General features: G+C 38.1%; 1 protein-coding gene across 2 annotated transcripts; it reads left to right on the plus strand.

Moving 5' to 3' along the window:
- The first annotated feature begins 14028 nt into the window (after positions 1–14028).
- Positions 14029–25302, plus strand: DPE2 (disproportionating enzyme 2). 2 transcript variants are annotated; one of them, XM_008245862.2, is made up of 23 exons: positions 14029–14305; positions 14788–15183; positions 15744–15861; positions 15989–16044; positions 16143–16270; positions 16379–16505; positions 16646–16842; positions 17415–17493; positions 17656–17694; positions 18891–19010; positions 19175–19276; positions 19435–19518; positions 19616–19858; positions 19991–20116; positions 20248–20322; positions 20489–20560; positions 22663–22779; positions 23021–23118; positions 23327–23486; positions 23600–23698; positions 24171–24368; positions 24535–24628; positions 24748–25302. In XM_008245862.2, the coding sequence occupies exons 2-23, from the start codon at positions 14830–14832 to the stop codon at positions 24978–24980; spliced, it is 2919 nt and encodes a 972-aa protein (XP_008244084.2). In that variant the 5' UTR covers positions 14029–14305; positions 14788–14829; the 3' UTR covers positions 24981–25302. The 2 variants fall into 2 exon arrangements, with proteins under 2 accessions (XP_008244084.2, XP_008244085.2); XM_008245863.2 differs by having other exon boundaries at positions 14134–14305; positions 14807–15183.
- Positions 25303–27173: the final 1871 nt, after the last annotated feature.

A 27173-nucleotide genomic window follows, 5' to 3' on the forward strand; every position in this document is an offset into this window, starting at 1 on the left:
GCTTCTTCTTTATTTTGAAAAAACTTGTTTGGCATGAAACCCCCAAGTATTTTGGGGTTTGCATGCGTAGTTTGCTCAAAGGCATGAATGATGGATTTTCCAAAGCCTCCAGAGCCCTCTAGCTCTTGTGCTTTAGTCTCTTCCAGCACATGATTCTCATCAAAGCTTAACTAGCATGAATCCCTACACAATCTTTTAGCATCATGGCAGCACGAATTTGATTTCATATACTCAGAAAAGAAAAAGAATCGCCAATTTATGTAGGGGCTTCTTTTTATTTATTCGTATGGGTGTGTCTCCAAATGGGCAAATGATGATGGCAGAAGACTTTCTTGATTCCCAACTGTAGACATGTGAATAAGCTGAGCAGAGTGCAATATCATAGAGAAGAGGTTTATCCCTGGAGATCTGTACACTAGAGCAAGTGTTCCTTCTCCCTTTCTCATTGTGTTTGCACAACTCTAGAGAGGTGAAGGCTGCTAAGAAGGTCATTTATAGCGATGGCCAGATTTGCTGATGATGTTTCATGGTGGAGAGGTGAACGGCAGGGCTCGCCTCAATCTGTGAATGGATGTTGATCTCAACCTTCTTCTACTCAAGCTTTCATTTCTCTTCTTTGCTTCGTATGCTCTGTATCTCTCAAGTTTGAAAACTTTTTCTTTGATTTTGCATCAAATTTGCTTGGCATGAAGCCCCCAAGTTATTTGGATTTGGGGACAGTTGTGGAGTTTGCTTTGGTGTCTCCGGTACCTCAGTGGCACGAATGCTCGACTTGCCTTAACCTGAGGGGTCCTTTCATAAGATTTCGTTTAGCTTGAGAACATAGATCTAAGAAACAGAGAAAGAGATAATGTTACCAACATTTTTTTTTGGGTTGTTCTACAGAGCATATGGCTAAGAAAGAGAAACAAAGGAGGAAACACTCTTATATTTGGTATCTTGCATCGACTGACTTAAATCTTGTGTGGAGAAGCCGCAGTAAGAATAATGGCCTAGTCCCCAGCAGAGTCGCCATTTATGTTGGGGTTTTTTTCGTCGGAAGGCTCATCCGAGCTTATTGATTCTTGGACTGCCATAGAGTGATGAATCAAGCCTTTAATGCCCCTTTTTCTGAGTTAGCAAGAACTAGGCCCAAAGTACCCCGAGGGAGAAGCAAGTCCCAGGGGAGTACTTTGTTCTTATTCTAGCAACTGTGTGTTTTGTGTTGATATTTCCGGCAGCTCGACGAAGAGTTGAAGATGACTTGCTGATGTTGATATGAGATTATATGTGCTTGGCATGAGAGCTTAGAGTGTGGGAGCTAAAGACCCACAAGTTTAGCAAATGAGAATGCATGTGCTCGGCTTGGTATTTGATATATTTTAGTTTGGTGTTGATAATTTGTTATGTGTGGCTATAGCTATGGGGATTTAAGAGTTTCAAGAGAAGGAGGATGTAAGGAAAAGCTTGAGGTTTGAAGGCTATGGTGTTTAAAGCTTGGAAGGAAAGAAAAGCTTGGAGTTATGTTTGGTGAGGCTTTATGGAGAAGATGATGGATTTCAAGGGTGAGAAAGTAGAAGACATGGTTGTGATGGCTGAGGAATGACTGTGCATGCTACTAGAATACTAGCAACAACTAAGGAAAGGTGAGTTCTCATGGTTGCTGAGAAGCTTGCAACAATCAAGAGGGGTTGATGGCTGATGGGATGCTTGCAGCAGCCGAGTAAGAAGTGTTGGCTGAAGAAAAATTGGTTCCTTTTGCTTGAACCATGAATGCCAACTTATAGAGGGTGAGAGTTTTCCTTTATTTCCGATAGGTAAAGGGAGGTGTTGGAACCAGCATATTTCCAATGGTTAAAAAGGAGTACTGGGGCATACTAATTTTCCAGCATGTAAAGCTAGGTACCATAAACTGATTATTTCCTATGGGTAAAAGAAAGCACTGGAAACTGCTTGTTTCCAGTGGGTAATAGAAAGTGCTGGAAAAGGCTTGTTTCCAATGGGTAAAGATAGGTATTTGGAAAATGACTATTTCTTATAGGTAAAAAGAAGTGCTTGAAAAATATCTCATTTGCTCACCCACATTGGAGAACTCTAAGTAATGAGCTTGGACTTTGGTGCTCCCAAGTAGCTAGCCCAAAGTCTCCATTATCCAAGAGCTTCCATAGGCCTTGTGGACCTCCGTAACCTTGCACACCACAATCCCTCATGCAAGCCCCGTAAATCACATGACTTGGGTTCATGTGAGCTTGATAGGTGATTGGCACGAGAAAAATGTATTGTTAGTTTGGCATGGCATGTACGCTATTTCTATATTTATTTAATGAATTAAATCCCAAAATACAGCTTGAATTAACGCATGACCGACAATATATGTTATATTGAGCTTTAAATGTCTTTAGGCTTCCCGTTACTTTTTTGGGCCTCAACACCTTACAATTTCCATTTCACCCTAATATTTTCCCCAATTGTTAAACCATAATGGCACAATACACCCTAGCTCGTTCAGTTAGAGGGAGAAGACTGAAGTGCTTTCTAAAAAATAAAAATAGAAACTGCACTTAACAGAATATTTTTAAATTGTAAATTTTGGGAAACACAGTGACCAATTTGACTAAATTTTTTTCTCAGTAACCAAATTTTCGTGTAAAATCCAGTGACCGGAAAAGTATTTAACCCTCAATTTGATTTGTCATTTTTCATCACATATGTTGCACAAGCAAACACTTCATGTGAATATCTTCGTTGCATCTAATCTTCTCAAACTTCATGAATGACACTTACCAAATACTCATGTTGAGCAGCATGTTCTTAGTTTGAACGTGAAAACAAACTTGTGTATTGTTGAGAATCATGTTCTTGGTTTGATGAAGCAGCATGTGTACTTGAAGCAAAAATGAAAAGAAACTAGACTTTTTATTCTAAATGAGATAAGAATAAAATTGTTTTTCATTTTAAATAAAAACTAGAAAACAATTGTCAAATTTTTTTTTCTTCATATATTAACCGAATTAGTTTTATATTTTATTGATACTGTTCACCCTAAAAGGAAAGTGGGAGTAGCACACAAGTAAGTTGTGTACTACCCTCTCCTCTGTTGGATCAAATTGAAATAGGAGTTTTGCTTAAGGCCTAAGTAATATGCCTCAAAATTTCCCAAATGTTTTGCTAAATAGGCGTGCTAATATTGGTGATGGGCTAAACCCAATAGAATGATGATTAGTTGGTATGTTGTCTGGTTTTTAATGATTTGCGCTCAAAATTTTAACCTTTAATTAGCCATTGTGCTCTAAGTGGGGAACTGGCTCGGATTAGTTCTTTTCAATGCTTTGTATGATTAAAAACTTCAATATTCTCTTTATGAGCTGGTGCAAAAAGATTCTTTGCAAATTTACCCCAGACTGGGCTGAAAATCTCAAGACCGAGCAAGAAATCTCAAGATCGGGCCACCTTGCCTAGTAAGAAATAGTTGTATTTTATTGTCCGATATTGGTTGCAATAGTTATAAAATGATAAAGGAACACTTTATAAACTTAAACTTAATTGATAAACAATGTTCGGAATTGAAGATCTCTTAATTCAATTCAATACAACAAGAGTTTGAAATAAAAGACAGATAAACTGATAACAAAAACTAGCCTAGCAACTAGGAATCATACCAAATATTGATAGAGCAATAAACTTAAAAGACAACTCATGAGTTGTCAACTAGGAATCTTAATACAAAGGAAAGTAGTTGAGTTTAACGAGATCAAGTGTTGATCGAGTCTGAAGTCTTTTTATGGGGAGAAAAGTTGTGTGTCATGAGAGTTGTGCTATACTAGTATATATAAGCTCCTTGGTTCTTCAATCTAAATGCTTGGTGAAGGGATGGTTGAGTATACTGTCAGTCCCTTCCTCGAGAGCTTGAGTTGGTAAACTTAAGTGCCTTGATCCCTATGTTGATGGTGAGAACTTTTCAAGCATGGGTTTTCTTTAACAATTTGGTTCAGTGTTCATGGCTCAAATTGTATTTTATGCAGTTGCTCAGTCTTTCTTTTGCCACCTAACGCCCTCCAATTGTCAAAGTCAACACAAGCTTAATTGGGGTAAAAGCAAGGTCTAAAATATCAGTGATATAGGAAATATTTGGCAGTCCAAAAATACGAAAATTTCTATGGAAATATCAAGATATTATCGATATCAATAAAAATTGAATAAAAACCACGGAAATTGTAAGAAATACTTGAAATTTTTTATTGAAACTTTGGAGGATGCCTATTTAGTCAATTATCTATTAATTTATCACAAAAAATTGGAAGGAAATGCATTACATAATGGATTTAACTAATTTAAGTTGATTATATAGCGAGCTGACAAACGCTGTGAGTGTAGAAAATATGTAGTAATTGTTTGGGCCAAAAATAGACACACCCACCAAATAAAATTAGGCCCGAATAAAGCTGCAAAAATCAAAGAAAGATGGAAGCCCAAAAACCAGAAAAGACCAGCCCAAGGCTCATCAGAGCAAACAAGGCAATAGGAAGAGGGAGTCCAGAAATAGGAACAATCCCACGTGACATCTCTGGGATAAAGAAAAGTCAGCAATGGCAACTGTCATAGAAGAAGTGATTGAAGGGTTCATGACATCAAGTTGATTCTGAAAAAACGAAGATCAAATCCCTCTTACATATATATATGTATATTCAGAGATTTTTCTTCTGTCTTTACAGAGAAGGTAATTCTCCCAAGGAGATAAGCAAGTTACAATCTCAGAGAAGGATAAGCAGGAAAGCAGGGAGCTGTCCAGAAAAGGAATCAAACTAACCATCACGGGTAAAATATCACAAGGGGCAGTTGAAATTGGGAAAGAGATTAGGTTCCTTTTCAAGAAAATCAGGGAAGTGATTGCCTATTTGAGAGCCTATCTGCCAAAACTGAAGAAATCTTATTTTCTTTCCTTCCATTAAAGAAGAGAAAAAGGGGGGAGATATCTTTGCCGCCCAATAAATAAACACAATCACCCTACTCCAGAGAAGAAACAGTTTACTATAAATACAAGAAGGAGTGAACAGGGTAAGGGACAACCAAAAAATCAATCAAAAACAAAAACTCAAAATGATCACTTGATCTCAAAAAACCTTCAAAACACTGAAGCAACCAAAGCTCATTGAGCCACAACACAAAAACAACAACAATCAACCCAACACTCAAGTCATCAATCAAACAAACAACTCAAAATCAACCAGAAGCTCACTTGAATTCCAAGTGAAAACCAGCTTTAGATTAGAATTCCCAAGGTTCAGACTTAGAAAATAAGTCATTCAAAACGAGATTTCTCTCGTTACAAATTTGGTTTAGCAAAAAACCAAGACAGATAGAGCTTGAGCTTTTCCCAAACATGAAAACCTCAACAAATTTTACAGTGCAGTCTCTAGCCCACAAGTCCTCGAGAACGACCATACGCCTTACATGAAGAAGCCGCAGTTCTACCCACTCAGAAGCTTCACAAAAGCTTAAGGTACATTGAAGCTCTGCCAGAATCAACCTTTGGTATCGATTTATAGTTGAAGCTTAGCATCAAGGTTGTCAACGTTCCACCGGACATTTCCAGTAAGTAACCTTCCATCTCGGCGAAATGGAGTTCCAATCAGTATCTTCATCTCTCTAGCATGAGTATTTATTGTTATAGTTTTGTGAAAGCGTTACGCCTAAAAACAGTTTAAATTCCATCAACCATTACGGCGAGAATAACCTCTTTATACTTGAGATAAATTGTTAAAGTCCTCACCAGTCTGAGGCAAGAAAAGAACTTACTTGGGAGATATTCCTCACCCAAATTCACAATCGTTTGTTTGCAGAAATCAGTAACTTGGGGCGCAAGTTATCCATTCCAAACTAAGTCTGCTAGAATTTTTATTACTAGCGTGGCACGCTCGCACACCAAAGAAAGCGACTTGTTGACCAGTCTATGGTTCTCAAGGCGGTGGGGAACTTTGCCCTTCCATCATAGGAGTAAACGCAAAACGGGCAAACAATTTGGCACGCCCAGTGGGACTTCTCGGTATACATTTTCTCATTGAGTTCTTTACCAGTCCATGAATACTGGAAGCTCTAGTCAGAACCCACACCACGACATGGAAATAAACCAAGTGGCCCTCGGGAAGGACTGGAATCGGAAGAAAGTGATGCCCGGCATTCACATGGCGGATAGGGAGCGGGAGGTCGGGGACCGGCTCGAAGGATGAACTCGACATAGGAATCGTGTTACGACAAGAGGTCACAACACAAAGGAGCCAAGATACCTAAATAATATGACGACCATGATGCAATGGCAGTCAGCGAGCAATTCGGGAAGGATCGGAGGTCGCCATGGCGAATTCCCAATCCCGATGAGGTGGTCCAAAGAACTAGACCTTCCTATGGTCCCCACCAGATTGGCATGGCCATATCAAGAGAATCCTCTCGGTGCAGTGGCCGGGATACCAAAGCGGGAGAAATCCAGCCGACACTGGAAATGGTTTTTCCTGTCCAGAAGCGTCTGGCCCAATGACGGCCGAAGCTCTGCGCCAGACAAGTCCGCAGAATCGGCCGAACCTCGGCTTGTTCAGCAAGCGGCCCCACAAGATCTCCCTATGGAAATTCTGCACACCAAGCAATATTACCCTACAGCCCGGTAGGATGGACCCTAATCCATTCCCTCCACCGCAAGAGGAAGGAGAGGCAGAGGGGGAAACTATCCTTATGCTAATAACGCAGAAGCAGTGGGGCAAACTGGAGGAACCACCCAGGACTGGAAGAGCTGAGGAGCACAGGAAGAAGTTCTCGCCTAGACCATATAGGCGGAACCACGATTTGCTCGGCAAAGCAGGACAAAACCCCTCCCGTTAATGCTCTAAATGGACGTGGGGGCATTGCAGAGGATGATCGAAATGATGGAGCTGAAGCCAGGAGGGGGAAAGGCCCACCTATAGAAGCCATATCCACCTTACATCGATCAGATAGCCTTGTCCCAGGTTTTAAAGTACCAAACTTCACTTTATTCAACGGAGAGTATCCTCATGCTTCATCATTGAGCACGTAGGTAGATTTTTCACCCAATGCATAGCCATAGAGAATAACCCACTGTTAAAGCTAAGACTTTTTGGGAACTCTCTCTCTGGACAAGCTTTCACTTGGTACACTAACTGCCGACAAATTCTATTGGACTTGGGAGCAAATGGAGAGCGTCCTCCATGACTACTATTACAGATTCAGCCGAAGTCACCATCGGTGACCTTGCCGCTCTCAACAGTGAATAAGCAACCATTTCAGTGGAGCAGTGCTCTGCAGCAGTGCAAGTGTGAGGTCGTGGAGGTAATCCCTGGAAAACAGGATCTGCCCACTCCAAGTGTTTTTGACCGGATTGGAACCACGCCCGAGATAAGGCAGACGGAGAAACTACCCTAGGCCTATCCAATCCAGCAGAAGAATGACTAAGCAGCCCAAGGAAGAAAAATCAATAAGAGTGCCTGTAAGTGATAAACCTTTGGCGGCCATCATTGAAGGCGGTGGTATTCATCGGGAAAAGTGGCACCAACAATGGAGCCGACAAGAACCCAAAGGAGGAGGGTTGAGACAGACTGCACATTCCTCAATAACGAGAAAACGCATGTGTGCTTCCAGAGGCCAATCCGCCAAAAAGGGAAAGAGCCGTAAATATTTCCCCAGACATGAACAAGCAATCTCTCAACCACGAAGTTGAAAAAGCAGAATCCTCAAAGAAACCTTCTATCCATTCTACCTCCGCCTCAGAAAATCTACTTAAAACTCCCACTGAGGAAAAACCGATCCTATTCCGGGAGAAGGGCAAGGAGACTGGGTTGAGGAATATGAAGAGGAGCAAATGGATTATGAACCATCTACAGATGACAGAATGCGCTCCTCGGACAGAAGAACTAGGAGAATGGACGGAGGAGTATGATGGAGAACAGATGGATTATGACGGAGAATTGGATGCGAACCTGAAGCCTTGATGCGAGGTGGAGGACTTGTTACGTGACCTAGGCATCAATATGGTGTTCATTACGCGAGAAAAGTTACGGGCGGTAGAAGGACAAGAGCACTGACGGAGACGTATTTTCCCAAGAAAGTTTTGAATGCGAGTTGGCGAGCGGAAGAAATGCCGAACAACAAACAGTCCCAGGATGAAGGAACAACCCACAAATTGGCTACAGATCAGCTTTGCTTCTCCAAACCAACCAAAGAAATGGCAAACCACCTCGACCCTTGTTTATAACAGCAAACTTTGGGGGTGTTCTATTCCCAAAACTATGGTAGATGGAGGTGCAGCCATCAACCTTCTGCCTCACAGAATCTTTGAGCAAAATGGGCAAACAGAAAAGGATTTAATTCCAACCCGCCTGACCGTCACCAATTTCGCAGGAGGCATCACCAAAACCCTTGGGATCCTAGATGTGGATGTTTTAGTAGGAAGCAAGAAGCTGAAGGTTGCATTCTTTGTGGTAGATACTACCTCTACCACTTACAATGCATTGCTTGGCAGAGACTGGATTCACCAGAGTCTATGTGTTCCTTCCACTCTTCATCAACAGTTAGCTTTATGGAATGAAGAAGGCTACATGGAGATAATAGAGGCCAATCCACGGCCATTTCTACCTTCTGCCATGTGTTGTGAGGCAAGGTATTATCATGATGACCTTGGTCCTTTCACCTTCTTTGGAGTCAACCAGAACGGCCGCCCCCATGGTGTCACGGCCCAGAGGCTCATTGAAGAAGGTCTAACCAATTCCTTGGAGGATTGGAACATGCCTTTAGTTCTAAATTTCCATAGCACTAATGTCTAGTCCCAATCAATAAGAAAAGTATCGAGCTGCAACAATCCGGTCCATTACAAAAAGATTGTTGATATACTGGAAGGAAAGAAAGTTTTTTGCGCAGAATCCAGCCATCAATATGGCGAATTCACTCATGAAAGCACGGAAAGCCAGGAGGAAGAGGAACAGGACATAACCACCTAAGACAGGAAAAGACAGAGTAAGGGCAGAACTCACCATGAAGCCAGGAACGGTTTTAGCATCATCACTAAAAACAGAATGGGCAACAACAGACAGAACTGAGAGATTACCTTCTATAACTTGCATGTTGATGTCTTTGATGGTCTGCACCATGAATTTGTGAGTCTCTTCGTCTGAATGGACATTCCAATTGTCCCAGCCCTTAAAAAGGACTGAAGTGCGGTCTTTGAAGCGGCGGATCACTAATCGCTTTCCACCAAGCATCAAACTCCGCAGAACTGCAGGAGTTCAATTCCCATGAAGGATAAAGGGCATCTGCACTATTGTTGATTTTATTCACCGCACACCTGGCATCTTTGTGGACCTCCAAGTCATCCGCGTCCCTCCAAGAAGACCCCGATTACTTCAGATGACTTGAGGGGTATGAGCCGAGGGCACCAAGTTGCCTTGCACGTGGTTGGGATGGTAGACTTCGCCCCCAAATGATAAGTTGGAGGCTTCCCTCCTCCATGAGGCAAATCTCTCGGCAAGGTAACGCCAGAACTTCTTCCAAGTCGCCTGGCTGCCTCTCTCGCTCCTTCTCAAAGCGGTATCCGGCCGGAACCAAGGATAGGCCTTTCGATCACCAACCGCCACTAAGCACGACCTTTAGTACAAAGGTCTTTGGAAGAACATCAAATACTCTTCAAGGGAGCGTTTGGGCACTTCCGACATCGAGGTTGAGCGAACTTGGTCTTCAGCGAACTATGTCCGAGAACCTCGCTTTGGGAAATAAACTTGCAGCCGAGTGGATCATCCGAGAATGCACAAAGAGCGCAGGTTCAATGGATTCTCCAGGTGGCGGTGTGCGTGTTCTTGAATAGATGGGCCGAATCAGAGGCCCGAGTCCAACATCGTATGATTATGCGAGCTTCGCGGATGCCTATACTCAAGCGAAGCTCGCAGAAGAGCGATTAGGCGAACAAACTGTTCAGCCAATACGTATGAACAAAGATGTGTTCGGGTCCTTGTCCTTCTCAAAGACCGAATTTCCTAGCGGTTGATGAGGGTGGAGAGATGGTTAATGGCTTGGCTAGTTTCTGCTGGTTCTTCCTCCCGTGATAATCACCAACAAGATCAACAGTCTTCCATGAGGCCCTGGCAGACGTGAGGTAACGGAGAATTTACCACGCGCCAATTTAATGGCCATAATCATTTAAGTCCAAACCGTTCCAAAACGATTCGGACTTATAGCATTGTTTGGGCCTAAAATTGACACACCAAAGTGAAAATTAGGCCCGAATAAAGCTACAAAAAATCAAAGAAAGATGGAAGTCCAAAAAACTAGAAAAGACCAGCCCAAGGCTCATCAGAGCAAACAAGGCAATAGGAAGAGGGAGTCCAGAAATAGGAACAATCCCACGTGACATCTCTGGGATAAAGAAAAGTCAGCAATGACAACTGTCATAGAAGAAGTGATTGAAAGGTTCATGACATCAAGTTGATTCTGAAAAAACTGAAGATCAAATCCCTCTTACATATATATATATATGTATATTCATAGATTTTTCTTCTGTCTTTACAGAGAAGGTAATTCTCCCAAGGAGATAAGTAAGTTACAATCTCAGAGAAGGATAAGCAGGAAAGCAGGGAGCTGTCCAGAAAAGGAATCAACCTAACCATCACGGGTAAAATATCACAAGGGGCAGTTGAAATTGGGAAAGAGATTAGGTTCCTTTTCAAGAAAATCAGGGAAGTGATTGCCTATTTGAGAGCATATCTGCCAAAACTGAAGAAATCCTATTTTCTTTCCTTCCATTAAAGAAGAGAAAAAGGGGGGAGATATCTTTGCCGCCCAATAAATAAACACAATCACCCTACTCCAGAGAAGAAACAGTTTACTATAAATACAAGAAGGAGTGAACAGGGTAAGGGACAACCAAAAAATCAATCAAAAACAAAAACTCAAAATGATCACTTGATCTCAAAAAACCTTCAAAACACTGAAGCAACCAAAGCTCATTGAGCCACAACACAAAAACAACAACAATCAACCCAACACTCAAGTCATCAATCAAACAAACAACTCAAAATCAACCAGAAGCTCACTTGAATTCCAAGTGAAAACCAGCTTTAGATTAGAATTCCCAAGGTTCAGACTTAGAAAATAAGTCATTCAAAACGAGATTTCTCTCGTTACAAATTTGGTTTAGCAAAAAACCAAGACAGGTAGAGCTTGAGCTTTTCCCAAACATGAAAACCTCAACAAATTTTACAGTGCAGTCTCTAGCCCACTGAAGTCCTCGAGAACGACCATACGCCCTTACAGATCAAGAAGCGCAGATTCGCCCACTCAGAAGCTTCACAAAAGCTTAAGGTACATTGAAGCTCTGCCAGAATCAACCTTTGGTATCGATTTATAGTTGAAGCTTAGCAATCAAGGTTGTCAACGTTCTAGTCCAGCTTAAGCGTCTCTCCAGCCGGACATTTCAAATCCACCGAGCAGAACCTTCCATCTCGATGTAAATGGAGTTCCAATCTGTATCTTCATCTCTCTAGCATGAGTATTTATTGTTATAGTTTTGTAAAAGGCAGTTCTGCCTAAAAAGCAGTTTAAATTCCATCAACCATTCTGGCCAGAACAACCTCTTTATACTGAGATAAATTGTTAAAGTCCTCACCAGTCTGAGGCAAGAAAAGAACTTACTTGGGAGATATTCCTCACCCAAATTCACAATCGTTTGTTTGCAGAAATCAGTAACTTGGGGCACAAGTTATCCATTTCAAACTAAGTCTGCTAGAATTTTTATTACTAGCAGTGGCACGCTCGCACACCAAAGAAAGCTGACTTGTTGACCAGTCTATGGTTCTCAAGGCAGTGGGGAACTTTGCCCTTCCATCATAGGAGTAAACGCAAAACGGGCAAACAGTAATTAATGAAAGAAGATTAAAGACACCACAATCATTTATATATAATGATTTACAACAATATTTTACATGGTAAGATACATAAGTGACTTAGTACCACATAGAGTTCCTATAAGGTTCAAATTGTTCATTATCTTCATCATCTCTATGTGTAGAGTAAGTGTATTGTGAAGAGTAGTCATCAAATGATAAATCCCCAAAATAGTTTTGCATGTAATTGTTAACATGCCACTCATATAGATCCGAGATTGGTTGACGTTGTCCATGAGCAAAATCATTTGAATATTGAGTCTTAGATTCTTTCCATGAGTTGCTCGATTCCTTCCCAAAAGGAATGAGATATGAAGGGTAGGGAAATAGTTGGTTATGAGTATAATCATAGTTATTACTTCCCACTTCAACAGAGTCTGAAGTTATAGATAACGAATCATCTTCTTGACTTGACAAAATTGCCTTGCCTCTTTCTCTAGGAGTATAGTCTTTCTCTATGAGTATAATCATCTTATAGATAACGAATCATCTTCTCACATGCACCAGTTCACACAAATTTGTTGTTGTTGTATAAATTACAATAACATATATGTAAGTTTGTAAACTTACCTTAAATATGGAACCCTTTGTGTAAAGGCCAAATAGAATCTACATGGACTAACAAGAAAACAATAATGAAACACGTGTAACAAAATGTGATGGAAGCATATAAAGTCTTTAATAATGAATTTAGAGACAATAAATACACATGTAAGTGACCAAATAAAGAATAGAAAAATTAAAAACCACATGCCATTGACTAAGTAATTAATTGACACAATTTAAAATATAATAGCACCAAAAATTTGGAATATATAATAATAAACATGCAAATTAAACAACAATAATGAATGAGAATAACTTACTATAAACTTGCGGGGAAATTGAGGTTGATAGATGTTGAGAAATATATAAGCATTATGTTTTGTTTTGGAGAGATGTTGAGAAATAAAGGAAAGCATGAGACCATTTGATTTCATTTGTATAATATAGAAATAGGATTACCTAACTATATGTATAGAAATATGACTACAAATAATTAGTTAAGTGAGTGGTTGAATGGTGGGGTAAATGAGTAAGTTGAAACGTGGTGAATAGTTGAAAAGTTGAAACTTGAAAAGCAACGCGCAAGTATTATATATACTAGATTCCATAGTTTATATTCACAAAGTTATGAGCAGCGTGGTGGTTAAGTGCCTGCAAATTTCGGAGTGGAGAGGGGTTCGAACCCCACTGTGTGCAAGTGAGTGAGTTTAAATTGTTTAATTTTTTGAAAGTCACACAAGTAATATATATACTAGATTTCATAGTTTATAATCATAGAGTTATGAGCAGCGTGGTGGTTAAGTGGTTGCAAAATTTTGGATTGGAGAGGGGTTTGAACCCCACTGTGTGTGAGAGCGTGAGCGAGTTTAAATTGTTTAATTTTTGAAAGTTCATATTGAGAGGGGCGCCTAAACTCACATACACTATACGGATACTAAGACTCAAATCCAGAACCTTTCCTAATGGAGCAATTGCTCCAAATCACTATACTAGTAGGTCATTTGCAGATAACAACCACTTAAATTGTGGATAATGGCTTTTACTTTGAAGAGTCAAAACTTTTGGGCTAGCCATGATCTGGGCTTTCCCTTAACATGTTTTTTTTTTGTTTTTCCACATTTTCGGCTCAAACAGATACTAATCGAATTAGTTGTAAAATTAGTATGAGAATTATTTATTTATTTAATGTCAAAAAGTATGATTAGAACTTTCTAATCACATGGAAAACACATAGGAAAATGAAAATCAGTTGTAACATGTATGTTAAGGCTAATTTTATTGCTGATCTTTTGGTTGAGAAGTGTTAGTTTTTTTTCACATGAAAAGAGAAAAGAAAAAAATAGAAATTGCAGTGCGTATATTCTTATTTTTTTTGTTTGCTAGTTAATAAAGAAAATGAAGATCACACAAAAAACTTGAAGACACTTTCCATCTGGCGAATGTGATAATCTAAAATTTTCCTTCTCGTGAAATCTAACTGCCACGTGTCACTCTCTGGTGATAGCAGCCTTCTTCTTTGTCAAAAAGACTGGATCTCATAATATCATTCATAACCAATTTCACAACACACAGAAAACGACAGCATAATAAATAAATAATATAAAAAAAATCTGTGTTTCTTCCCTCACGTTCATTGATAGAAGAAAAAAAATCTGTTTAAATAGACGGTGAGAGGCATCCGTTTGTATCCTCTGCTCTTTTGGTTATTCGAATCAAACAAACAACACTCTCAGATTTTATATTGTTTTTGCTTGGCAAGTGCCAGTTTTCTCTTTCATATGTTCTCTCCATTGCTTTGAGTTTGAGCAAACGTGGAAGGAAACAAACAGCTTTCGATTTCTGTGAAGGTGGACATCGATACTAGCTACTTTCATGCCTCAAATTAATTTTGTTTTTAATTTTTTTCGTTAAGGTTGAATTGAATGTCGACTTTTTCATCTGGGTTCTCTTAAATTTCTCGGGAAACTCTGGAATTATGAATCAATCCGCCGAGTCCTAGGCAATTTGCTTTCTGGGTTTCGTAAATTTCACTGCTTTTTTAAGGTTTATTTATTAATGGCATTTGGTTCATGCGTCTTTATCACTCACCTCAAGTCCCTTTCTCCCGCTCTTTGGCTGCTGAAGAAATGGAGGAAAAGATAAGAAAGTCAATGTTTTGAGCTCTTAATGTTGTTTGCTTTTCTTTTTCTAGTTAAGTTCCCAGCAACCAAAGAGATTCTCAATCCTCAGAATTAGAAGTTTGCTTCTTTTTTTTTCTTGGTTTATTTATATTCCTTGGGAATGTTTTCTCTATGTACGTCTCTAACAAATTACAATTGCGTATGACCAGAATTGAGATATTTCCTCAGGGTTTGATCAAAGTTTCAAGAAAATGGTGGAATTGGGATTGTTATCCGGAACCAAATCTACGAAGCCAGTGCATGTGAGTTTCAGAATACCATATTATACTCACTGGGGCCAGAGCCTGCTCGTGTGCGGCTCTGAACCGGTGCTTGGTTCATGGAATCTGAAGAAGGGTCTGTTATTGAGCCCTGTTCATCATGGGGATGAGCTCATATGGTTTGGGACTGTCCCTGTTCCGAAGGGATTCAAATGTGAGTACAGCTACTATGTGGTGGATGATAATAGAAATGTTTTGAGATGGGAGATGGGAGAGAAGCGTAAAGTGTTATTGCCTGAGGGGATCCAAGATGGAGAGGTGGTGGAGCTCCATGACCTTTGGCAGGTGCTACTTTTGTTCTCTCTTTCTCTCCTTTTTGGGTTATTATCATTTTAAGGGTTCTTTTTCTTATCATTGACACACTAATTGCTTTTACTGGCATAACTTTTATTGGATTCTGCTGATGCCTGATTCCCATCTTTATGACGGGAATGGTGTAGACTGCAGTTCCAAGTTTATAGTTGTTGGGATTTCGAGAATGTTATAGTATAATTCTCTTTTTTTGTGACAGCAGCCTTTATCACTGTGACTGAAGAAAGAAAAAGATAAAATTTGGAATCTTATAATGTTCCACCAGAAGTTATGGATTCAAAATATTTGTGCCTTTGGTTTCTTGTTATTTTCTTTTTCTTTTTCTTCTTTTGTTTCAGAATTTTATTTTTCTAGCCTTTCAAGCTCCAATTAAAAACTTAAAAGATTTCATATTAGGCCTGATCAGTATGTTTTTAATACTACTCTCTTTTTCAGTTAGTTGATTTCCTACGGTTGCTAGAACATACTCAGACTGAATTATACTTAATTTTATAAACAACTTTATCTAAAAATTCTATTCTCATGGTATCCAGGTTGGTTCCGATGCACTTCCTCTTAAAAGTGCCTTTAAAGACGTCATTTTTCATCGGAAGCTGAGTTTGGACATTGAGACACCTCTAGGAGTCATTCGGAGTACATTGGAGCAGGAAGGTAATTGTACTCAAATTGAACTTTTTGGTTACTGCTAATGTAGTATTACATTTGCAAATCTCTCTCTCTCTCTCTCTCTCTCTTTGAAGCTAAAGTCACGTGCTATGTGCCTTCCCATTGTCAACAGATTCTGTTCTTGTCCATTTCAAAATTAGCTGTCCAAATATAGAGGAAGAAACATCGGTAACTGTCCCTTTTTCTCTAGTGAATTATTCAGATTTAACTGCAATTATGCTTATTAATATTATACTTGATAGCATTTACAAAGTTTGGTTTTGCAGATTTACATTATTGGTAATACCTTAAAGTTGGGACAATGGAATGTTCAGAATGGGCTTAAACTAAGCTATTCTGGTGAATCAATTTGGCATGCTGACTGTGTGTTGCCAAAGGGCGACTTCCCGATAAAATATCCTTGTTGAAGCTTTAATCTCGAACAATTTAGGTGTCCTAGTTATTAATGTCTTCTAGCTATTGTTAGACCCTATCTCGCTCCATTCCTTAACGAATGTTCTACATATAAGTACTGTAAATATGGCAAAAGAGGAATCTTTTCTCCGGAAACTGGTCCAAACCGTGACATCGCGCTTGACTCCTCAAATACTCAACCAAGATACATTTTCCTTTCAGATGGCATGTTGCGAGTAAGCTAGTGAACTTTAATTAATTTACCATAAAATATGTTTAAGTAAACATTCTGTTGCATAATGGTAAATATATAAAACAGTGTTGTGTTGCAAGGTTTTCACTGTTATGATCGTAATCTTTTTATTGGTTTTGTTAGGAAATGCCTTGGAGGGGTGCTGGTGTTGCTATCCCAATGTTTTCTGTTAGATCAGAAGCTGATCTTGGAGTTGGAGAGTTTCTTGACCTGAAATTATTTGTTGACTGGGCTGCAGAGTCTGGCTTTCATTTGGTTCAGCTTTTACCCATTAATGATACATCTGTGCATGGAATGTGGTGGGATTCATATCCCTACAGGTATTTGACACCTAATTATCATATTACTATAAATCTATTGTGTCTTCCTTGATGCTCTCAGCTATTCCTTTGAAGGTCAATGTAAATTTGATGTGTAAAACTGGCTAAAAACTATATAGAGGACTGATTTTTTACCCCAAAAAAAAAAAAAGAGGACAGATTTTCGGCTGTTTGCCACTTTTAGCTGGATGATATGTACATTCTTAAGCTCATATTTTGGCGATTTTCAACTAAAATTTAACTCAACACCATAAAAGGGAAAAGCTGTCCTGTTGTATTGAATATGATTCGCATGGAAAAGCAATTTCCATCTGCTAGTTCCGTCTTGTCTGGCTTCCTTAATGGGACACCAAAACTACATCTTGAAGGGAGGATGGATAATTACATGGGAGTAGAAAACTGCCTTTTTTGACTTTCCTTTTCGAAAAGAGTATAAAACTGTCTTGCTGTCTTCCACTCATGTTTGAACACTAAAATCCGCACCAAAATGCAACCTTTTTTTATTTATGGTTCTTATATATTTGAAAGTGTGATCTCATTTAAACTTTGGCCTCCATTGCTTCATCATGCAGCTCACTTTCTGTATTTGCATTGCATCCTTTATACCTGAGAGTTCAGGCACTTTCAGAAAATATACCCGAGGATATCAAGGTGGTCTTTATAAATCTTTTCCTCTTGTTTACTAACAAAACCTAAAATAACTTTTATCTTTTCTGAATGATGCTAAATCGGCTTCCCTAAAAAAATATCATTTATCTTAATATTCGTCATCACTTGATTCTCAATCTTTATTTATTTATTTATTTTTTACAGCTCGAGATTCAGAAGGCAAAAGAACAATTGGATGGCAAGGTAGTTCCTTAAAGAATATATGTATTTCTTAAATATCCCGGACAAAAGACATTAAGGAGTTCTGCAATTCTACATTTGAATGAGTAGTATTTTATTAGGCAATCTGTACAGACTTCTGCTTATTTACAATTGTTTGAAGCACATAGACTCTTTCATCTGCTTTGTGTTGCGTTTCAATTTCAAACCAAAGGTCTGATTGATATAATATCCTTCTAGTAATCAGCTCTATAAATTAGAGCGTAATTTAGGATAAATGCCTAATAATATTCAGTGTATATCAATGATACCTCGCAAGAGGGTGAGTTCAACCCATTGATTTAATGTGTTATCAGAGCTTTAGTTGCAGGAGGTTCTGTGATCAGAACTCCAAACTCCCATGCTCCTCTTATATGCTAATTTAATGGTGTATGGTGCAATGTACTTTAGTGTTCTTGTATGTCTGCATTTTTCTGCCTCACCATGTGCCAGAGGTGACGATCTGTTAGCATGTGAAGGAGAGTGCTGGCTTGATATACATTGCTGGCTCATTCCCCTGCACCTTAAGCTTTTGTGGTTGGTTTCTAACAGAACACGGGTCAACTTTTCCCATGACAGTAGTATTACATTAAATTAGATAATAGTCCAAGCCTATACTGCACCAAACATAGGAAAATAATACTCCAGCAATGCAGTCCAGTCCAAAGTAATAATCCAGCCAATCTAGCGTCCTACACAAGACCTACATAGTTGCACGTGGTCATAACTCCAACATTCAAAGATCCTTACTGGATGGATATATTATTTTTCATCCGCAATTGTATAAGATGCATTTTGGATACGAGAATCATAAAAAATAGTTTAATGATGAAATGCAAATAATTTGTTATCTTTTCATTCTCTTTATCTTTCTTTTTATTGTTTTCTTTTTTGTATTCAATGTTATCCTTTGATCTGATATGAAAAGATGATGGTCTTGTGTAATAGATCTTGAATATTTAGATATAATTGGCTTATTTCCAGAAAGTGCTCATGAATATTGACGAATATTTGTTTCACCCAAATTTTGGTAATCTTTGGTAATTCTTTTTGTTGTTAATGACATGAAAAAATAGTTAACAACTCTCATGGGCATAGTTATGATGGTGATGGTACTGTCTACATCGCTAACTATACAAGTGGGTCTTGAAATTACTATATTTTTGTTTGGATCTGTGCAGAATGTTGATTATGAGGCTTCTTTGTCTACTAAACTTTCAATTGCAAAGAAAATTTTTGCCCAAGAGAAGGATTTGATTCTTAACTCCGGTTCCTTCCAGAAATTTTTTTCTGAGAATCAGGTTACAGAACTTTCCGCTTCTTCTCACACTACTATAATAATATTGCAAGAATCCCTAACTTTTCTTTTACCCCAGTTTAACTGTCTTATTAGTCATTCATTTTTATTTTTTATTTTTATATAGAGATTTTAAGCTACTCTGATTCTATTAATGATTGGATATAGGATTGGTTAAAACCCTATGCGGCCTTCTGTTTTCTGCGGGACTTCTTTGAAACATCAGATCACAGCCAATGGGGTCGGTTTTCTCATTTTTCAAAAGAAAAGGTGATCACCCTTTCAGTTCTTTCTGTTGAATTGGGAGATTGGGCGTTTTTTATTGAACTGTACGGTACTTCCTTTCATATATATTGCTAATCAGTTAAAAATATGAGTTCTAATTATATTATAAATCAAAACTCCAACAAAGTTTCTCTTTCTGACAGCTAGAGAAGCTCGTCTCAAAAGACAGCTTGCACTATAGCATAATCTGCTTCCATTATTATATCCAATTTCATTTGCACGTACAAGTAAGTAGTTTCCAGTCTAGACTGTAAGCCTCGTCTGTATGTTGTGTTAAACGAAGGCATCCATTGTTGAACTCTTTGGTGCTTCCATGAACTACAGCTGTCAGAAGCTGCAGATTATGCAAGAAAGAAAGGAGTAATATTGAAAGGAGACCTACCTATTGGCGTTGACAGAAACAGTGTGGATACCTGGGTCTATCCAAATCTGTTTCGCATGAACACATCTACTGGAGCTCCTCCAGATTATTTTGATAAAAATGGGCAGAATTGGGGTTTCCCGACCTACAATTGGGAGGAGATGTCGAAAGACAACTACGCATGGTGGCGTACTCGTTTGACACAGGTTTTTCTGGATAGATCTTCCTGTAGCTCCATCTTGATTGTAATTTGTAGCTTAGTTTGTGTTGCATGATTGCGTCCTTCTTTGTGAGATTTTATGTGACATAAACATGATTTTTCTGTGTTTATATGACAGATGGCAAAGTACTTTACCGCTTACAGGATTGATCATATATTGGGGTTCTTTCGTATCTGGGAGCTCCCAGAACATGCTATGACTGGTCTTGTTGGAAAATTTCGACCTTCCATACCTCTAAGCCAGGTAGACTTGTAACTTAGTCAAAATACCACTTGGCAAGATAATATAATGTCTAGAACATTGTGGCTTGTTATCATCAATAATTTTTCTTCATTCCCATAGTCAATTTACACAAGTATTTTGTTCTATTGTAGGAAGAACTTGAAAAAGAGGGCATTTGGGATTTTGATCGTTTGAGTCGCCCATATATTCTACAGGAATTTTTACAGGTTACTGAATATTCCTAGTCATCCTTAATTTAGTTTTCCTAACATATACCTGTTGCAGCTGAACTATGACAACCTTTATGATTTTGTTCCCCAAACTCTGTTGTCTTTTATTTTCTTATCCATGTCAATTTTTTTTATTTCCCTTAATTTTACTTTCTTGTTTCAGGATAAGTTTGGATCTTCATGGACATTTATTGCCTCAAATTTTCTGAATGAATATCAGAAGAACCGCTATGAGGTGAAGATTAATGTTTAATTTTGAAGTTTTAATCTGTTATTTCATTAAGAGCAACCCATATTGATCTCTAGTGGGATATCTAGCATATGGATGAATTCATCGATATTGTTATTGATAAAGTTCGTTGGTTTTCCACTTTTTCTTAAGTTTAAGCTGTTAGGATGTAGGCTAACAACCCTTACACGTGCGTCTCTCTCTACCATTAGAACTTAGCATGTGAAAGTCCATTTGTATTGTGAATATGGATTTGAACTCATGATCTCTTGCTTTGATATGATGATAAAATTTGTTGGTCCAATACATTTCTACAGCTATATTTTGATGCTTCATGTTGAAAGCATAGAAATTTGGGTTTGTTAGGTATTTAGAGTTAAAACAGTAGATAACATGTCTTTATTGCAACTGGCCCCAATAAGTAACTTCTTTCAGCCATAAATTTGGCCTCGTGTTTAGGTAGGCCCCAAATTTTACCATGGTCAGTTGATTCCGTGGCCGATTGATTACACCAATGTAATAAAATGTAACCCAGCAAGTATAACATTCTTATTCAACTCAATTTTTGAATTCCTTGTAGGGTTTAGGGTATGGAAATTAGGGTTTAGGGATAATTGCTCCCTAAACCATAATCCCTAGACAATCATACTAGACCTTGATAGATATAACCCAGTTATAACTCATAAGAATTACACTAATGTCACTCAATTACTTTGTTTTTTTGGGCTTCATTTCTGGTTTCCGTTTAGAATTGGAGCTTAGGGTTTATTCTCCAGGATTTAAAGATAAAGCCCTAAACTTGTAACCCTAAGCCCTAACCCCTATACCAAGATCTAATAAATGAATCCTTCTCATTGGGGTTTCTTCACAGTACCAAGTAACCTGCAGATTTTCTCGCTCTGCAAACTAGAGACGAACAGGTTGTGGCTAAGCAAAATTCTAATCGATCAACACACTAGAAATGCATTTAGCAGGTGTGTGCTGAGTAAACATATCTCCCTTGGAATAAACTAAATTTCTAGAAAATGAAAGCTTAGAAATCAATGATAGCCATAAATAGAAGTAAGGATTGCCAAACCCTGAAAACAACACCAACCAAAGAAGATCAAACCATACCTCAGAAAGCCCAGAATAAATCTGAAAAGAAAAAAGCTACTCAAGTACCCAAAAAAACAAAGCAAAAAAAAAAAAATTCAAGGAAGACTCCGGAAACTGAGAGAACCCTAATTACCTTTCAAGCATAGCCAGACAGTACCTAGCGGACACAAAAGTACCACTAAGGGCTGGGTAACTCCGCCAAATGAAAGCTTCGGAAACCTGGCAGCACCTAAGTGAAGCAGGGACCGAAAGGGGGGCAGCAAGGATTTTTAATTTTCATTCAGGGTGTGGAAGCTCTGATACCAAGTTAATAATTGACTTTGCATTAATTGCCAGACTAGATTTGAGATAATCTTACAGGACTGACTAAAGTACCTCTATTGGTCAAACAAACAGTTATAAAGGTTAATACAGGACAATACGAAAGTCAAAAAATGCGTTCTAAACATTTCAAATACATAAAACAGAATAGATGTTCAAGCACCTTCATGTTCTCCTGATACCATTTTCCATTGGAACTAATTCTGGCTTTGTATGCTTGTATGTTCTCTTTGGGCAACAGCTCAGTGCTGCTAAATTTCTGAACTCTCAGTGGTCTTCAACTTGCCTCATTTTTGTTTAAAAATAAAAATAAAAATCTTTCCCTTCGTGGTATTCATTGTTATCTTTCTTGTCGTTAGATTCCCCTTGTCCATTCCATTGGTTTACATTTTTTCACTTTCTCATGGAATCTATCTAACAATTAATGCTCCAAACTCTTGCTCTCTTTCATTTTTTAACCTGTTTTAGAATCGATTTGTCAATTTAGGAAAAGAAGTATTAAGTGTTGTACTGTTTGCGAAGATCATATAGAATTTCCCACTCCGTTAGTGAAAGGAATTCGAAAATTGAAGTTGTGTGCAATCAATCACTTGTGCTTGAATATTTGTGGTACCGTTATTTCTAGTATTTTCCTGTCGAGGTAGGCCAAGTATAATGTATGGAATTGCTTTCCCATTCTTGATTATCAGTTTAAGGAGGACTGCAACACTGAGAAAAAAATTGCTTCCAAGCTGAAGTCATTTCCGGAAAGGTCTCTGTTGCAGGATGAAGACAAGATACGGCGTGAGCTCTTTGATCTTGTACAGGTAGCATGTTATATCAAGGGGTTTCACAATTTTTAATTCTATACTAAAGAAATTGTAATTGTTTTTATTTTAATTTTTGGAAAGTATGTAACCGTTTTTATTTAAATCTATGCTGGAAGCTTTTGATGCGTGTCCTAAGGGTTTTAAAAGGATTGTCACGAGTAGTCCTGTTTGTAGGTTTTCATTATTTTTTTCTGGTCTGAATGTTTGTAGGTTTTTGTTTATGTAATTGTTATTGCAGAATATAGTTCTCATACGAGATCCAGAAAATCCAAGGAACTTCTATCCTCGTTTCAATCTTGAAGACACACCAAGTTTTAAGGATTTGGATGACCACAGGTATTTTACCTTGTTTTTGTCTTATTATCTTGACGGAGAAGAATAATTGGTTTCTAGAACTGAATATTTTTGCCACATCGTATTCATCTTTAAATCATTTGATATTCTGTTGTTCATGGTAACAAAAGAGTTCCCCCGCCCGCCTCTCTTTGGTTACTGCTGATTTACTTTGCAACATAGAATCTCTTACCAGTTGTTCTGTATACAGCAAAAATGTTTTGAAAAGATTGTACTATGATTACTACTTCCACCGGCAAGAAAATCTTTGGCAGCAAAATGCATTGAAAACACTGCCTGCTCTGCTGAACTCATCAGATATGCTAGCGTGTGGAGAAGATCTGGGGCTTATTCCTTCTTGTGTTCATCCTGTACGTTTGCTCAGCCTTTCCCAACCCAAACAAACACTATAAACCCCCACCTGATTTCAATGGTTGTTGGTCCTCTTTATGTTTTTGAATTTGTGATTGGTTTTTGCATGTAGGTGATGCAAGAACTAGGATTAATAGGTTTACGCATTCAGCGTATGCCCAGTGAACCTGATCTGGAGTTTGGTATTCCTTCTCAATACAGCTATATGACGGTAAGATAATGTGGCATACTCCTTGCCTTCATAATGATAGTAAGATCATGTGCCATTAATTGGCTGTTCCCAGAATGATTTTGTTGTGTCATTTTAGATAGCATTTCAAGTCACAATCTTATCCTAGAATAATGCCATTTAGAAAAGCCATCCCTCTATTAAGATGGTCTCTGGAACTATTTAACTTAACCTTGTGAAGTATTTGGACTTTCTTTGTAAGGTGAAGGTATGCATGCTCTTAAAGCTGGAAAAAAGAGAGGAAAAAGTGGCCTCATTCACCCTCTTGTAGTTTTTATAGAACTTGTTACCCATAAAAAAGCTGGAATTTCTAATCTTTTTGGATAAAACATAAATTTATTGAGATTTTGGTTATTGTATTCTGGTCATATGGTTCAATCCTTTTTACCTTAATATTGAAGATCTCAAGTTCTCTGAAATGTGGTTAAATTACTAGTTCATGAATATATTTCAGGTGTGTGCTCCGTCATGCCATGACTGCTCAACCTTGCGTGCTTGGTGGGAAGAAGATGAAGAAAGAAGGCAGAGATATTTTAAGAATGTGGTGGGGTCTGACACATCGCCTCCTGCTCGCTGTGTTCCAGATATTGCACATTTCATCATAAGGGAACATGTTGAATCTCCATCGATGTGGGCAATTTTCCCTCTTCAGGTACTGTGATGGGCATATGAATGTGCTTTTCTATGTTCTCAACTGGAGTTTGATACGCCTTGGAAAAGGAAACACATGACATTTTGAACTTCACAGTTCTTCTCAGTAACATGTTATCTATACAATACTATTCCTAATTGATTCGGCACTCTTATGTGATAATTAGGATTTGTTAGCGTTGAAAGAAGAATACACAACACGACCTGCAACAGAGGAGACGATCAATGACCCCACAAATCCAAAGCACTATTGGAGATACCGTAAGTGAATATCAGGAATTTTAAGATTCATTGAACTAAGTTGGATTTGCTTAGCTTTTCTCTTTTTGTATTCGAGCTGTTGTCTGGTTTCAAATTTCAATTTGGCATTGCATACTCAGGCGTGCATGTCACGGTGGAGGCTTTGATAAAGGATAAGGAACTCGTAACGATCATCAAAGATCTTGTGAGTGGGAGTGGAAGATCACATCCAGGGGGCCAAACTGAAAGACAGGCGAGCCACAAATCAGCAGTGGCAACCACAGAGAAGCAACAAATTGCCAGCAGCAAGGATAAGGTTCACTTGGCAACTCCGCTAAACTCCGTTGCACAGGAGACTCTGGCAGTTCGCTGATGGCATATCCATGTCAAGTGAATGAGCTTAGTTAATAATAAGTCACGTGCACTGTGGCAAAATGAGGCAACTATGGGATCCTACCTCATATGTTCGAACCAAGGCAGGCAGTAGGGTGAGCAACAAATAAGCCTTTACAATATTGAGCAGCAAATCTGCATACTGGCTGCTCGTTGAAGTCTGATTCTCTTTCCACGACTATCCAAACCTTGACAATTATACAGTAAAATGTGATTGTTAGATTTCTTTAATATGCGTGTTCATGATCTTTCACACAATCCGAAATATATAAAGACATACCTGATGCCATCTTTCTTGAGTACACGACTTTTGAACTTATTCAAAAGTAGCAGCAACAATCCCAGCAAGAACAGAAACTGCTCAAGACTTCTGCTCTGAGTTAGAATCTGTTTCAGCTCTCTCTTTATGATGAGATTAGGGTTAGAAAACGTGTCTAATGAGAGCAGGGCCTTAAGCTTATATAGAGCTAGGTTAAGTCATCTCTACTCATCACTGAGGACCGACTTGACTAATCTTTCAAGCCCACCAAAATGGTTCACAAAAAAAAGAAGAAATAAATAGAATCCCTTAATAGGCTTCAAAACCTTCTCTTATTTCACAAGGTTTTGAATCTCAAGGTATAACTTAATTTAAACACTTATTAAAACCTGATATAACTTAGTATCTAGTGTACCGATCTAAATAGGAAACAAACATAACACTGATAACTAATTTATTTGAATAATTAATAAAGCATGCAAGAGCATCTTTTTAGCCAAGTTTTAGTTAAAATAGCAAAACATAAGCAAGCTTTTAGAAGGTGACTGCTCTTTTTTTCTTCTTCTCCAGAGTAAAAAGTGACTGCTTTAACATTGCCTTTTATATTTAGTCATGAAATCGTTACTATCTTTTGAATTCAGGAAGTGACCAAGTGAACTTGAAATATGTACGGAGAATAGTTAGGACCATAGAGATCCATTCGATCTCAAATGTAGAGACAGAAACTTGGTTTTGGTCTATAGGTTTTATATGAAATTTCGATTTGGTTATTAAGAAACAAATTTACCCAAATTGGTCACTTTATTACCTAAAGTTTACAATTTATGGAATACCATTAGTTTCTATTAAGTGGATAGGTTAAATACATTTTTGGTAACTAAGTTTTAAATGAAATTTCAATTTTATCATTGAGAAAACAAATTTAGTCAAAAGCCATACAAATGCTATGCCCTTGCACATGTTGCCTGTAGGCTAAAAATTTATGGTAGCTTAAGCTTTGCTTTAGTAATACACCCAAAATAGGAGTGGAAATTATAAATAAAAAAAAAGCCTACGTGAAATTCAATTTAGAAACATACCAAAAAACCATTTATTACATATGAAATGAATGTTGAAGTTACTATAAATTACATCTCTGCCATTGATTAACTTAAAACAAGCCCAACACCAAAAAACTCAACAAAAAAAAAAAAAAAACCCAAAACAAGCCCTGCAAGCCCGAAGTATATTGTTAATACCATATCATTAAAGTACATTGCTATTACCATTCCATAGAAAAACATTGTTTATACTATGTCATAGAACTATCTTGTTAATACCATGTCAAGAACCATCTTGAGTCCTTTCCAAAGGCAAAAACTTTCCTAGCATCACCGATCAGCATTGTCCTGCCATTGAAGAATACTAGTAATAACAAGATACCTCTACCATAAAATTAAAAAAAAAAAAACATTGTTAATACTACGTCATAGAAGTACACTGTTAATACTATGTCATAGAACCATCTTCTTAGTAAAAATCACATTATGCATATCATAAACTTCAAGTGAATGGTATGAAGTTGTGCACTTTTTTCCTACCTATTATGCAAATGAAATGATGTAGTTGTTAACTTCCAAATAATCCTCGTGATACTGATGGCTTTCCAATTCGAGCATAGGGTGCTATGACAATATTTTTCTATGAAATGGTATTAACAATGTTTACAATACATGGAATCTTTAATCCATACCAAAAAGAAAAGGATGGAGATATCTTATCAAAGCATTAAAAAAAAAAAAGATTGACCTGTTTACAATTGCATCCATTTCTTCAACAAGATCAACATAAACTTCATTGTTAGCATATTTCGAGTCTGTTGTTCTCCATGGAATGCAAGATGATGTTGCACCTGGAAGTGTGTCACTCACGTTG

Source organism: Prunus mume, linkage group LG8 (assembly GCF_029339155.1).
Source record: "Prunus mume cultivar Tortuosa linkage group LG8, ASM2933915v1, whole genome shotgun sequence".
In the NCBI taxonomy this organism is placed as follows: Eukaryota; Viridiplantae; Streptophyta; class Magnoliopsida; order Rosales; family Rosaceae; genus Prunus; species Prunus mume.